Here is a 15,580-nt window from a genome sequence, read left to right as displayed (position 1 = left end):
GTAATGAGCGCGTTTTCATGTTCACTGATCTTACAAGTGCTAAGTAAATGATCTTTTTTTCGGCATAATGTTTGAAACAAAACCACCTGATCTATAAGCATGGATGTGTTTATAATTCTGCTACAAGAAAACGATGTACAAGCGGGGGCAAATATGATTGGCAAAAGGTTTAGCTGGCAAAAAACGTTTATAAGAGAACGGTGGCAATGAAATACTACAGCATCTTATTATAACTGATATTACAAACATTCCGACCTCTCTCATTCAAAAGCATTCTAACAAAGCGTCTCTATTTAAAACCAGATTGCTATCGCTTATCAACTGAGATAGGTTGATATCGACCTTGTAACTTGTGACGACTTCAATTACATTGATTATTTGCTTCATGAATCTTGATGAGGGCTATTATACGACAAAATCAACTACACGGATCACCGGCTTGCAAAACGCGCAATTTTACTCACACTACTTAAACACATGGCTATCCTTACTACGAAACAACATAATTCCCACTGAAGCTGCCGCAATGTATAGAACTTGGTGGAATAAGGCTAAAATGCTACAAAAAATGAGACAACGTCCCTAATTAGAATCACGAAAATCGAGAAAACATTTGCGATCATGTCGTGCCACCTGTGATAGGATGTCAAATACAACAAGTGGTTTTTACAAACCAAAACACTGGAAAGTGCCTCTGATTGGACGCAGGGCGTAAAAACATGTCTCAAACCATTGGTCGCACCTGATAGTCCGCTATTGGTTATGTTTTATTATTAAATAGCGATCCAATTATATCAATATTACCTAAGAGTCGATTTGGATCATGACTTAGCCATTGTTTCACACCGCGGGCAGTTGATTCGCTACCCGTGATTGGCTGGCCTGAACATAAGCATGTTAAGCTTGCATTACGTCATGCCAAATAAAATTTCCTTCTTTGTAATGCCACGTCAAGCACGGAGAGGTGGTTGGACGGCTTGGACGCACATGCGCGCAAGCGACGCGACGGCCTGTATTGAAACAATTGAGAGGAAAGTAAGTTTCAGACCTCACGATATCGTCTACTGACAGGGCTTCTTTTTCCATCGGAAAACAAAAAGCTTTGTCGCAGGTTAGTGCCCGGGCAAAACATCGTGAACATATCGGGGTTGAACGCTGGCTTTGACGGAGACAACTGACACGGCAAAAGGAGGCTGGGAGTTTTAGTGGTAAACGAGCTTGGTTATTTGCCAAACGAAACTCGATCTCCGAGGATTTTTGTCACCGATTTTCCACTTCGGAAACGCTGCAAGTTTTACAAGTTTGTCAATGACGCTGAAAGTGGATTCCATCCAAACAAATGAGAATTCAACACAAGTTGTCGTGAACTGGTGTGACTTTGCCTTATTCGCCTGCCCATCTGTTTGCATTGAGTCTGCTTTCCTCTTCGAAAACTTGATTTATTACAGGGAAATGGAGTTTGAATTTCCTTACAAGGAGGCCTTGTGTCGTGCACTTATATCCGAATTGTTAGGAGTGGGTTTATTTTGGATTCTGCCGGGCTTTAACCACATAATTATTATTGTGGTGTAACAACTATCATTTAGAAAGCGGCAGAAAGTACATAGTGTTTCTGCCGGGTTGACATTTCTTCCCAAACCTGGGACTCTGTAGGGAGATCAAACATTGTAGCTAGACTTAATTCAAAATGTACTCAGCTGGAATGCTTAAGAATAACTCTTATTAGTGGATAGGATACTCGATTTCACAATTCGCTTAGAATTTTCATCATTGCTAGATGAAATATGACATGTTTCAAGCTTGGTCATCGGAACCAGTATCGTCCAGAACACTTACATTGGAAAATGTTATAATACAATTTATTATATTAGATAATACCACCAAAAAGATTAAACTTCCCTTTTTTACCTCGAGACTGAGAAAAAATTGGCGCCCAAGATACTTTGTCGATGAGATGAATCTCAACTCGGTAATAATTAATGAACAGTCAGGTTGTTCGAGAATCATTGATCACTTGTTCTCTTGTTCATTTCATCACCAGGTGATGGGGCTCCGTGGAGGCATAGGCTGCCTTCTAGCCTTATTTGTGGGCCTAGTTTGGCTCGAAAGTACGGTAAGTAAATGAATCTTTTTTCTGCGTTCACTAAATTCTTCAAAATGTATTATTTATACGCGCCACTGGATTATCTTAGTGCTGGCACAGGTCCTGCTTTGGTGGCTGGATATGTGTTTTCGGTTCATCAAAGAGTGTGAATTTAACAATTTTCCAGCGAATTCTCGTGCTAAACCTCGAGAATTAAGTCGATGCAGTAGGCATTCATTTTGGCGAGAGTATACCTGCAAATACGGTCACAGGGACCGTGCAAACTAACCTAGATTCTCGGCAATTTCGCCAACAAGATCCAAGCTACAAGTTGAAACATTTGTTTGGCATTACCTTTCCTCCTTCTTTTCACTACGCAATTTGTTTTTAGTTGTTTATGGTTGTACATTCTTCGTTATTCATGGCGTTTTAGTTTGTGACGCGTAAGGATAACTGACATATGCCGACATATAGTAAAAGGATCTCGAGTTGTACTAACAAATATTCCGCCATAGAAAAAAAAATGTGTCTTTAAGTATAGTTTATTTTGATTTTTTGTTTTTCTTTTTGTATTATTTCGAGCTCATTGCAGTTTGCTTGTCGATGCATAACACTTTTCTGATGTAAACAAAAAAACAGGTACTACCAGTAAGACACAGTCCCTCAATTTAAGAAAACTTCTCCAGTTTTCCGCATAAACGATTTCTTTCCTTTGCAAACCAAGACTCCGCGAAATGCTTCATCTTTCTTCGATTGAATTGAGGCGTGTACTCAAAGTTAAAAAAAAAAAAAAAAAAAAACACTTTTTGCGGTCCGTTACTCGTGACGACCTTCGTAAACATGATGCCATCATTTTGGTTAACCTTTGCTATGTTGATGTTACTGCTCCATAATAAGCAAAATTCTAGAGTTCTAAAACGGACATTTGTGTATCCCCATTAATTACCAGGTTAATCAAAAGAATTCATAGCAACTGTAATTTCTCGAGGGGAACATCTCCAACATAATTTCGTCCTTATGCTTAAATGACTCAGCTAGAAACCCAACGGTGGTAATTGAAAGATTAAACTGCATTTAAAACTGTGTCAGAAAGTCTAAACTTTATTCACGCGAGTGAAGAGCTAATAACCAAAGCAATTCACGCTTTAACCTGCTGTGAAAAAGAAGTTGAAGTGAACTCGGAAATGATCAACATGTCAGCCTCGATGCCAATGTTACCCTTCTCATTTGCTCCCAAAGCGACTGTGGAACGCACTTCAATATCCGAGATTACTACTATCGATACTACTAGTTTAATAGAAAGGTTTGACTAGGTTAATTAAAGGACCTGACCATTAATTACCAATCACTTTAATCATAGACACAATTTCCGTTGTCAGGGATAAATTTTTCTTTTTTGTTCTATTCAGTTCTGGGTGACCTGTTGTTGGGAATACTTTGATTTTAATCACGTCTGCTGATGTAGTATTAATATATATATATATGAAGTTTTGCCGTTGAATATATCGCTCAAAGATTTTTAGAAGTGCATTTAATTTTTGTTACATCTCGTGTGTTTCTCCAAGGTTGACTTTATCAGTGGCCAAATGATCGAGACAAAATATCGAAGTGCTCCAACCTGGAATGAAAACTTGGACGTTGCGATTACGAGTTTTTTTTTTATTGTCGCACTGAAAACTAACTCCCTTCTTTCCTGCCAACAGCATTCACAAAGAATTTTACCCGACTGGCCGAAGATCGGCGACAGAATAACACAACCATTTCTTGACCAGCTTATGGTCAGTCAGCTGCTAGAACAGAACCTTACTTTAGGGTTCTTTTTGAAAGGACTCAATGGTCCTCCGGGTCCCCCTGGCCCGGCTGGACCATCGGGAGAGCCCGGACCTCCAGGTCTACCCGGTGCTCCCGGCTCCCCTGGTCATGTCGGTGAGGATGGTGCCCCAGGAGCCACTGGAACGCCTGGTCCCCCAGGACCACCAGGACCTCCCGGAATGCCCGGAGACAAAGGAGATCCCGGTGAACAGGGAGCTCCCGGAGCTGCAGGTCTTCCAGGCGCTCCTGGTCTTCCAGGTCTTCAAGGTCCCATGGGTCCCTCTGGTCCCGAACCGATTATGCCGGTAAGTACCTCTCTGCTAGAAAAACGCTTCTGCCATTAATTGTTGAAAGAACATTCAGAGTTAATTAATTAAGAATCGCTGACCTGTTCGACGATATGCTGCAGACTTCATGTCATCGTTTAATTTTTCAGTTGAGTATGGCAAACTCAAACCGAATGTCATCCACAATTCGTTGCTGGTAATGAAAGCAACATTCACATTAACTACCTAACATCAAAATAACACTCTCAAGAAGACGAAGAAGAGGTAACCTCTGAACACAAGTGATAAGGTTGTACTTGGTAATAAAGGGGTTCGGTAAGTAAAATTTGCCTCTTCCCGATTTATCATTCCAAGATGGCAGGCTTCGATACATTATCTTCTAAAGTATAAGACTTCGCCCTCGCAAACGTCCTGCTAACGAAGAGCTTCCCTTTGAAGATACGGTTTCCATCAACATGTTTCTTTTTCTTTCCCAGAACTTCACTGTAATCTGCGAAGGAGAGAAGGGCTGGGTACAGTGCAAACAATACGAGCTGATCAAAGTCACAAAGTCGTTCTGGGGTCGTGATGATCATGTGACATGTCCCAAGATTCCAGCAGGGCTCACATCCGATAGGCTTTGTGAGACGTCTGCCGATAACACAATTCAAAAAATTAATGGACAGTGTAAAAACGAACAAGCCTGTGAGGTGGTCGCTTCCAACATTTTCTTCGACGACAACAGTTGTGGTAACGTGTACAAGTATTTAAAAATCTGGTACGAGTGCATTCCGGATGAAGCAAACGCCGTGGACGTGCTGAAAGAAGGAGGAAAACGCCGCCGACGACGACGAAAGAAGAAGAGATCGACAAAAGAGAAGAGATCAACGAAGGAATAAACGCCACTGACAGACTGTAGTATAACAAAATTAACTAACGCTACAACGAATACTTCAACAGCAAACTCGATTTCCGAAGCACTTTCGCTTTGGAGTTTATGACCACTTTGCAAAATATTCTCGTTAACAGAAAAAGCATGCTTACTTGTTAAGCAAAATTTCGCAGTGTGCAGCAAAACCCACATGAGTGAGAGTCCCGGCACTTTGTGTCAATATGTATGTATATTGAAGTTTAACTTTATTTGATAAAGAATGTACTAATGGAGATCCAAGTCACCGCGTTGGCGACTGAATTAGTTGATTTAGGTCACGTGATCAGGTACTCTGGTCATAGAGGGGATCATGGATTAGCCGCTCCCCTCCCCTCTCAAAGTTGTGTTGATTCGTTTTTCTGAACACTCTGTACAATATTTTCGGGAAAGAATGTTAAATTAAAAAACACACAGGAGATCTGTACAGTAGGCTGCTTGCCACTCGTTTCAGTGTTGGTACATTTGAGCTAGAATAAAAATGTAACAACTAAAACGCAACGGACGAAGTTCTGGCTATCGACGCGCTCGCACTCAGAGTCCGTATTTCCCTTTGACCAGTGGACTCGCTGGGCTGCTAGTGAAGAGAACGACGAGCCTGGATACGAGTTTTGACTGGTTTCGTGTCATCTCCCATCACATTGCAAGGGACTGACTCGAATGCCTATGTGTATCCCAGAGAAGACATAGTTTTGGTTAAAAAGTTATTTATTTGTGTACGATCGCCAGCAAATGGGCTTTGCTTGGAACATAGATATGATCAGGATTAAAAAAAATGGAAATAAACTAGAGGTTTTCTTCAAACTGTGTCGTTCACCTCGATCAAAACTGCTGCGTGACACATCACGACAAACGATGAAAGTGACCAATGATAACAGTATAAGGACTGAGCGTCACTAAAAGTTGACCAACAAAACGACACTTTTAAAAGTCAAATTCTTTGCACTGAAGCGAGAAGCCGAACAAGACAGAGCGATTACTTGTTCAAGAAATTGGTAACTTCGTATTTAGTTTTACAATAATCAGTTTCTAAACATGAGTCAATTTCGGATCAACTGCAAGAAGTCTGCGGAAAAATTGCATTGTTTGGTACACTTTTAATGGCCGAGCCGAAATTGAAAAAAACGTCATGGCAATAATCTCACTCTTCATATGACTGAAAACTCCCTTTTATAGGACAGTATTACTTTGAGGGAGAGTTTGTACAAACTCGATATTGCGAAAATCCCCCTTTAGATAATCACGTGGAGCATGACGGGAGCGCAATATTTGACGATGTCATTTATTCAGCAGCTGTTTTTTTCGTTAAGTTTGACTGAGGGGAAAAAGTCTTCTTGTATACTGAGTATTCAGTCAAGGAACTATAGCGCAATCTAATGACAGCTGAAAAAACAAGCTCGTTATTTGGCAACGGGAAAATCAGAGATGGTGGAAGGAATCGTCTCGGGTGATCTTAACTATTGATATACACGAACTTATGACAAGTTAAAGGAGACGTTCACTCCAAAAGGACAATCCTCTTTTCACCGATTAATATAAATTAATGAGAACAACAGCCTTTAAACAAAATTTCAATCTTGAAATAGCTTTTTAACCTTGTGAGTCCTTGTTAAAAGTGGCCAACAATACACACATGCTGGCCGCCATCTTGGATTATACTTAGCAGCCTGACAACAACTAGACTGAGCAATATTGCCTTCAACCAACGTGCGTTGATGAAGGAATCGTGTTTTGTCCGTCAACTAAGCAATCGCTGAAGTGATCCGAATGACATACATACATGTGTTCCTCCTTTGGCAAGAACTTCATATCTTTGCCGTGGGTTCGCTAAGCTTTTTCTTTTTTCCGCGATACAATTAAAAGAAACAACTCTTTTGCTTTCTCTTTCTGACTTATTTGAGCAACTTATGTCGCTGAAAAAAAAAACATGACCGGAATACGAAGAGGAATCACCTTAGCTTGAGCTCAATGACGTCATGAATATGCTGCCAGGCTGCTAAGCTAATTTAAAGATGGCGGCGATTGTACAGGATTTGGGCAAAAAGTACCATTTTGGAGTTAACTTCTCCTTTACGTCGTTTATCCAGGTTCTTATACGAAGTGTCCCACTGGCCAGTGGGCTCAGCAATGCAATACGATTCAGCGTGGTGATGCAGCTATTGATTGTGGTAATGGTGCAACTTTCTCACTGGTTCATCACACCATTACCACCATAAAAAGTCAGCATGACAACAAAGAAGTTGGAACGACCAACCACGTCGGTTCCTTGAATACTGGATACATGAATTGTTATTGGAGCTTTTTACCGTAAAAACATTAGTGATACTTCGGCTAGCGGACAGAATGAAGTAGCCATCGTTTGCGAGTCATCGAGCAGGATGTTTGAACAGAGGTCACACGTTGTCTAACAAAACAGCTGTCAAGAAGAAAGGAACAGAGGCATGCAAATTCTCCTCACAATTTCAATGAAACGTCAGTCAGACAGATATTGAGAATGAAGAGAATTGTCATCTTAAGGAGGTGTGATCTTGATAGAACACAAAATTCTCATGACTACCCAACAAAGAAACCTATAATACTAGTTCGGAGAATGAACGTTTCGATGGAATACACGGTGAACCCCCTTTTTCATTACATTTTTATCATTGCCCTGACAGTTTACAACAGTGTGCGAATTTCTAGCGAATCACCTTAAAGTGCCCCTGTGATAATAAAAATCACTTCCTTATTTCCTTCAGATTTTGAGTGTGTTTGCTTAACACCTGACTGGCAAAATTACGTGCTTTGATTTTTATCATTTATCCAAAGGCCGTTTACTTTGAGTGTAAGTTTTGGATTTCAAGGTCCGCCATTACTCATGCCCGTGAAAAAGAAGTTGAAGTGAACTCGGAAATGATCAACATGTCAGCCTCGATGCCAATGTTACCCTTCTCATTTGCTCCCAAAGCGACTGTGGAACGCACTTCAATATCCGAGATTACTACTATCGATACTACTAGTTTAATAGAAAGGTTTGACTAGGTTAATTAAAGGACCTGACCATTAATTACCAATCACTTTAATCATAGACACAATTTCCGTTGTCAGGGATAAATTTTTCTTTTTTGTTCTATTCAGTTCTGGGTGACCTGTTGTTGGGAATACTTTGATTTTAATCACGTCTGCTGATGTAGTATTAATATATATATATATGAAGTTTTGCCGTTGAATATATCGCTCAAAGATTTTTAGAAGTGCATTTAATTTTTGTTACATCTCGTGTGTTTCTCCAAGGTTGACTTTATCAGTGGCCAAATGATCGAGACAAAATATCGAAGTGCTCCAACCTGGAATGAAAACTTGGACGTTGCGATTACGAGTTTTTTTTTTATTGTCGCACTGAAAACTAACTCCCTTCTTTCCTGCCAACAGCATTCACAAAGAATTTTACCCGACTGGCCGAAGATCGGCGACAGAATAACACAACCATTTCTTGACCAGCTTATGGTCAGTCAGCTGCTAGAACAGAACCTTACCTTAGGGTTCTTTTTGAAAGGACTCAATGGTCCTCCGGGTCCCCCTGGCCCGGCTGGACCATCGGGAGAGCCCGGACCTCCAGGTCTACCCGGTGCTCCCGGCTCCCCTGGTCATGTCGGTGAGGATGGTGCCCCAGGAGCCACTGGAACGCCTGGTCCCCCAGGACCACCAGGACCTCCCGGAATGCCCGGAGACAAAGGAGATCCCGGTGAACAGGGAGCTCCCGGAGCTGCAGGTCTTCCAGGCGCTCCTGGTCTTCCAGGTCTTCAAGGTCCCATGGGTCCCTCTGGTCCCGAACCGATTATGCCGGTAAGTACCTCTCTGCTAGAAAAACGCTTCTGCCATTAATTGTTGAAAGAACATTCAGAGTTAATTAATTAAGAATCGCTGACCTGTTCGACGATATGCTGCAGACTTCATGTCATCGTTTAATTTTTCAGTTGAGTATGGCAAACTCAAACCGAATGTCATCCACAATTCGTTGCTGGTAATGAAAGCAACATTCACATTAACTACCTAACATCAAAATAACACTCTCAAGAAGACGAAGAAGAGGTAACCTCTGAACACAAGTGATAAGGTTGTACTTGGTAATAAAGGGGTTCGGTAAGTAAAATTTGCCTCTTCCCGATTTATCATTCCAAGATGGCAGGCTTCGATACATTATCTTCTAAAGTATAAGACTTCGCCCTCGCAAACGTCCTGCTAACGAAGAGCTTCCCTTTGAAGATACGGTTTCCATCAACATGTTTCTTTTTCTTTCCCAGAACTTCACTGTAATCTGCGAAGGAGAGAAGGGCTGGGTACAGTGCAAACAATACGAGCTGATCAAAGTCACAAAGTCGTTCTGGGGTCGTGATGATCATGTGACATGTCCCAAGATTCCAGCAGGGCTCACATCCGATAGGCTTTGTGAGACGTCTGCCGATAACACAATTCAAAAAATTAATGGACAGTGTAAAAACGAACAAGCCTGTGAGGTGGTCGCTTCCAACATTTTCTTCGACGACAACAGTTGTGGTAACGTGTACAAGTATTTAAAAATCTGGTACGAGTGCATTCCGGATGAAGCAAACGCCGTGGACGTGCTGAAAGAAGGAGGAAAACGCCGCCGACGACGACGAAAGAAGAAGAGATCGACAAAAGAGAAGAGATCAACGAAGGAATAAACGCCACTGACAGACTGTAGTATAACAAAATTAACTAACGCTACAACGAATACTTCAACAGCAAACTCGATTTCCGAAGCACTTTCGCTTTGGAGTTTATGACCACTTTGCAAAATATTCTCGTTAACAGAAAAAGCATGCTTACTTGTTAAGCAAAATTTCGCAGTGTGCAGCAAAACCCACATGAGTGAGAGTCCCGGCACTTTGTGTCAATATGTATGTATATTGAAGTTTAACTTTATTTGATAAAGAATGTACTAATGGAGATCCAAGTCACCGCGTTGGCGACTGAATTAGTTGATTTAGGTCACGCGATCAGGTACTCTGGTCATAGAGGGGATCATGGATTAGCCGCTCCCCTCCCCTCTCAAAGTTGTGTTGATTCGTTTTTCTGAACACTCTGTACAATATTTTCGGGAAAGAATGTTAAATTAAAAAACACACAGGAGATCTGTACAGTAGGCTGCTTGCCACTCGTTTCAGTGTTGGTACATTTGAGCTAGAATAAAAATGTAACAACTAAAACGCAACGGACGAAGTTCTGGCTATCGACGCGCTCGCACTCAGAGTCCGTATTTCCCTTTGACCAGTGGACTCGCTGGGCTGCTAGTGAAGAGAACGACGAGCCTGGATACGAGTTTTGACTGGTTTCGTGTCATCTCCCATCACATTGCAAGGGACTGACTCGAATGCCTATGTGTATCCCAGAGAAGACATAGTTTTGGTTAAAAAGTTATTTATTTGTGTACGATCGCCAGCAAATGGGCTTTGCTTGGAACATAGATATGATCAGGATTAAAAAAAAATGGAAATAAACTAGAGGTTTTCTTCAAACTGTGTCGTTCACCTCGATCAAAACTGCTGCGTGACACATCACGACAAACGATGAAAGTGACCAATGATAACAGTATAAGGACTGAGCGTCACTAAAAGTTGACCAACAAAACGACACTTTTAAAAGTCAAATTCTTTGCACTGAAGCGAGAAGCCGAACAAGACAGAGCGATTACTTGTTCAAGAAATTGGTAACTTCGTATTTAGTTTTACAATAATCAGTTTCTAAACATGAGTCAATTTCGGATCAACTGCAAGAAGTCTGCGGAAAAATTGCATTGTTTGGTACACTTTTAATGGCCGAGCCGAAATTGAAAAAAACGTCATGGCAATAATCTCACTCTTCATATGACTGAAAACTCCCTTTTATAGGACAGTATTACTTTGAGGGAGAGTTTGTACAAACTCGATATTGCGAAAATCCCCCTTTAGATAATCACGTGGAGCATGACGGGAGCGCAATATTTGACGATGTCATTTATTCAGCAGCTGTTTTTTTCGTTAAGTTTGACTGAGGGGAAAAAGTCTTCTTGTATACTGAGTATTCAGTCAAGGAACTATAGCGCAATCTAATGACAGCTGAAAAAACAAGCTCGTTATTTGGCAACGGGAAAATCAGAGATGGTGGAAGGAATCGTCTCGGGTGATCTTAACTATTGATATACACGAACTTATGACAAGTTAAAGGAGACGTTCACTCCAAAAGGACAATCCTCTTTTCACCGATTAATGTAAATTAATGAGAACAACAGCCTTTAAACAAAATTTCAATCTTGAAATAGCTTTTTAACCTTGTGAGTCCTTGTTAAAAGTGGCCAACAATACACACATGCTGGCCGCCATCTTGGATTATACTTAGCAGCCTGACAACAACTAGACTGAGCAATATTGCCTTCAACCAACGTGCGTTGATGAAGGAATCGTGTTTTGTCCGTCAACTAAGCAATCGCTGAAGTGACCCGAATGACATACATACATGTGTTCCTCCTTTGGCAAGAACTTCATATCTTTGCCGTGGGTTCGCTAAGCTTTTTCTTTTTTCCGCGATACAATTAAAAGAAACAACTCTTTTGCTTTCTCTTTCTGACTTATTTGAGCAATTTATGTCGCTGAAAAAAAAAAACATGACCGGAATACGAAGAGGAATCACCACAGCTTGAGCTCAATGACGTCATGAATATGCTGCCAGGCTGCTAAGCTAATTTAAAGATGGCGGCGATTGTACAGGATTTGGGCAAAAAGTACCATTTTGGAGTTAACTTCTCCTTTACGTCGTTTATCCAGGTTCTTATACGAAGTGTCCCACTGGCCAGTGGGCTCAGCAATGCAATACGATTCAGCGTGGTGATGCAGCTATTGATTGTGGTAATGGTGCAACTTTCTCACTGGTTCATCACACCATTACCACCATAAAAAGTCAGCATGACAACAAAGAAGTTGGAACGACCAACCACGTCGGTTCCTTGAATACTGGATACATGAATTGTTATTGGAGCTTTTTACCGTAAAAAAATTAGTGATACTTCGGCTAGCGGACAGAATGAAGTAGCCATCGTTTGCGAGTCATCGAGCAGGATGTTTGAACAGAGGTCACACGTTGTCTAACAAAACAGCTGTCAAGAAGAAAGGAACAGAGGCATGCAAATTCTCCTCACAATTTCAATGAAACGTCAGTCAGACAGATATTGAGAATGAAGAGAATTGTCATCTTAAGGAGGTGTGATCTTGATAGAACACAAAATTCTCATGACTACCCAACAAAGAAACCTATAATACTAGTTCGGAGAATGAACGTTTCGATGGAATACACGGTGAACCCCCTTTTTCATTACATTTTTATCATTGCCCTGACAGTTTACAACAGTGTGCGAATTTCTAGCGAATCACCTTAAAGTGCCCCTGTGATAATAAAAATCACTTCCTTATTTCCTTCAGATTTTGAGTGTGTTTGCTTAACACCTGACTGGCAAAATTATGTGCTTTGATTTTTATCATTTATCCAAAGGCCGTTTACTTTGAGTGTAAGTTTTGGATTTCAAGGTCCGCCATTACTCATGCCCGTGAAAAAGAAGTTGAAGTGAACTCGGAAATGATCAACATGTCAGCCTCGATGCCAATGTTACCCTTCTCATTTGCTCCCAAAGCGACTGTGGAACGCACTTCAATATCCGAGATTACTACTATCGATACTACTAGTTTAATAGAAAGGTTTGACTAGGTTAATTAAAGGACCTGACCATTAATTACCAATCACTTTAATCATAGACACAATTTCCGTTGTCAGGGATAAATTTTTCTTTTTTGTTCTATTCAGTTCTGGGTGACCTGTTGTTGGGAATACTTTGATTTTAATCACGTCTGCTGATGTAGTATTAATATATATATATATGAAGTTTTGCCGTTGAATATATCGCTCAAAGATTTTTAGAAGTGCATTTAATTTTTGTTACATCTCGTGTGTTTCTCCAAGGTTGACTTTATCAGTGGCCAAATGATCGAGACAAAATATCGAAGTGCTCCAACCTGGAATGAAAACTTGGACGTTGCGATTACGAGTTTTTTTTTTATTGTCGCACTGAAAACTAACTCCCTTCTTTCCTGCCAACAGCATTCACAAAGAATTTTACCCGACTGGCCGAAGATCGGCGACAGAATAACACAACCATTTCTTGACCAGCTTATGGTCAGTCAGCTGCTAGAACAGAACCTTACCTTAGGGTTGTTTTTGAAAGGACTCAATGGTCCTCCGGGTCCCCCTGGCCCGGCTGGACCATCGGGAGAGCCCGGACCTCCAGGTCTACCCGGTGCTCCCGGCTCCCCTGGTCATGTCGGTGAGGATGGTGCCCCAGGAGCCACTGGAACGCCTGGTCCCCCAGGACCACCAGGACCTCCCGGAATGCCCGGAGACAAAGGAGATCCCGGTGAACAGGGAGCTCCCGGAGCTGCAGGTCTTCCAGGCGCTCCTGGTCTTCCAGGTCTTCAAGGTCCCATGGGTCCCTCTGGTCCCGAACCGATTATGCCGGTAAGTACCTCTCTGCTAGAAAAACGCTTCTGCCATTAATTGTTGAAAGAACATTCAGAGTTAATTAATTAAGAATCGCTGACCTGTTCGACGATATGCTGCAGACTTCATGTCATCGTTTAATTTTTCAGTTGAGTATGGCAAACTCAAACCGAATGTCATCCACAATTCGTTGCTGGTAATGAAAGCAACATTCACATTAACTACCTAACATCAAAATAACACTCTCAAGAAGACGAAGAAGAGGTAACCTCTGAACACAAGTGATAAGGTTGTACTTGGTAATAAAGGGGTTCGGTAAGTAAAATTTGCCTCTTCCCGATTTATCATTCCAAGATGGCAGGCTTCGATACATTATCTTCTAAAGTATAAGACTTCGCCCTCGCAAACGTCCTGCTAACGAAGAGCTTCCCTTTGAAGATACGGTTTCCATCAACATGTTTCTTTTTCTTTCCCAGAACTTCACTGTAATCTGCGAAGGAGAGAAGGGCTGGGTACAGTGCAAACAATACGAGCTGATCAAAGTCACAAAGTCGTTCTGGGGTCGTGATGATCATGTGACATGTCCCAAGATTCCAGCAGGGCTCACATCCGATAGGCTTTGTGAGACGTCTGCCGATAACACAATTCAAAAAATTAATGGACAGTGTAAAAACGAACAAGCCTGTGAGGTGGTCGCTTCCAACATTTTCTTCGACGACAACAGTTGTGGTAACGTGTACAAGTATTTAAAAATCTGGTACGAGTGCATTCCGGATGAAGCAAACGCCGTGGACGTGCTGAAAGAAGGAGGAAAACGCCGCCGACGACGACGAAAGAAGAAGAGATCGACAAAAGAGAAGAGATCAACGAAGGAATAAACGCCACTGACAGACTGTAGTATAACAAAATTAACTAACGCTACAACGAATACTTCAACAGCAAACTCGATTTCCGAAGCACTTTCGCTTTGGAGTTTATGACCACTTTGCAAAATATTCTCGTTAACAGAAAAAGCATGCTTACTTGTTAAGCAAAATTTCGCAGTGTGCAGCAAAACCCACATGAGTGAGAGTCCCGGCACTTTGTGTCAATATGTATGTATATTGAAGTTTAACTTTATTTGATAAAGAATGTACTAATGGAGATCCAAGTCACCGCGTTGGCGACTGAATTAGTTGATTTAGGTCACGCGATCAGGTACTCTGGTCATAGAGGGGATCATGGATTAGCCGCTCCCCTCCCCTCTCAAAGTTGTGTTGATTCGTTTTTCTGAACACTCTGTACAATATTTTCGGGAAAGAATGTTAAATTAAAAAACACACAGGAGATCTGTACAGTAGGCTGCTTGCCACTCGTTTCAGTGTTGGTACATTTGAGCTAGAATAAAAATGTAACAACTAAAACGCAACGGACGAAGTTCTGGCTATCGACGCGCTCGCACTCAGAGTCCGTATTTCCCTTTGACCAGTGGACTCGCTGGGCTGCTAGTGAAGAGAACGACGAGCCTGGATACGAGTTTTGACTGGTTTCGTGTCATCTCCCATCACATTGCAAGGGACTGACTCGAATGCCTATGTGTATCCCAGAGAAGACATAGTTTTGGTTAAAAAGTTATTTATTTGTGTACGATCGCCAGCAAATGGGCTTTGCTTGGAACATAGATATGATCAGGATTAAAAAAAAATGGAAATAAACTAGAGGTTTTCTTCAAACTGTGTCGTTCACCTCGATCAAAACTGCTGCGTGACACATCACGACAAACGATGAAAGTGACCAATGATAACAGTATAAGGACTGAGCGTCACTAAAAGTTGACCAACAAAACGACACTTTTAAAAGTCAAATTCTTTGCACTGAAGCGAGAAGCCGAACAAGACAGAGCGATTACTTGTTCAAGAAATTGGTAACTTCGTATTTAGTTTTACAATAATCAGTTTCTAAACATGAGTCAATTTCGGATCAACCGCA

General features: G+C 41.4%; 1 protein-coding gene across 1 annotated transcript; it reads left to right on the top strand.

The window, feature by feature from the left end:
- The first annotated feature begins 923 nt into the window (after positions 1-923).
- On the top strand, positions 924-15,316 carry LOC138020939 (collagen alpha-1(I) chain-like). The gene is made up of 9 exons (XM_068867827.1): positions 924-1,035; positions 2,042-2,113; positions 3,787-4,180; positions 8,625-8,914; positions 9,373-9,772; positions 11,893-12,062; positions 12,222-12,419; positions 13,217-13,630; positions 14,089-15,316. The coding sequence occupies exons 1-9, from the start codon at positions 943-945 to the stop codon at positions 14,488-14,490; spliced, it is 2,433 nt and encodes an 810-aa protein (XP_068723928.1). The 5' UTR covers positions 924-942; the 3' UTR covers positions 14,491-15,316.
- The last annotated feature ends 264 nt before the right edge of the window (positions 15,317-15,580 follow it).

This window comes from Montipora capricornis, chromosome 10 (genome assembly GCF_036669925.1).
Source record: "Montipora capricornis isolate CH-2021 chromosome 10, ASM3666992v2, whole genome shotgun sequence".
NCBI classification, from domain to species: domain Eukaryota; kingdom Metazoa; phylum Cnidaria; class Anthozoa; order Scleractinia; family Acroporidae; genus Montipora; species Montipora capricornis.
The sequence above is the reverse complement of the archived record's forward strand: the minus strand, read 5'-3'. Positions and strand labels throughout refer to the sequence as shown.

What these genes read in the sequence shown, in the direction of transcription:
- LOC138020939 (XM_068867827.1), top strand. Translation starts at nt 943, where the DNA reads ATGCCACGTCAAGCACGGAGAGGTGGTTGGACGGCTTGGACGCACATG. An exon ending in GTCCCGAACCGATTATGCCG is followed by an intron (nt 8,915 to 9,372) that starts GTAAGTACCTCT and finishes TTTCTTTCCCAG; the next exon opens with AACTTCACTGTAATCTGCGA. An exon ending in ACGTTTCGATGGAATACACG is followed by an intron (nt 12,420 to 13,216) that starts GTGAACCCCCTT and finishes TCCTGCCAACAG; the next exon opens with CATTCACAAAGAATTTTACC.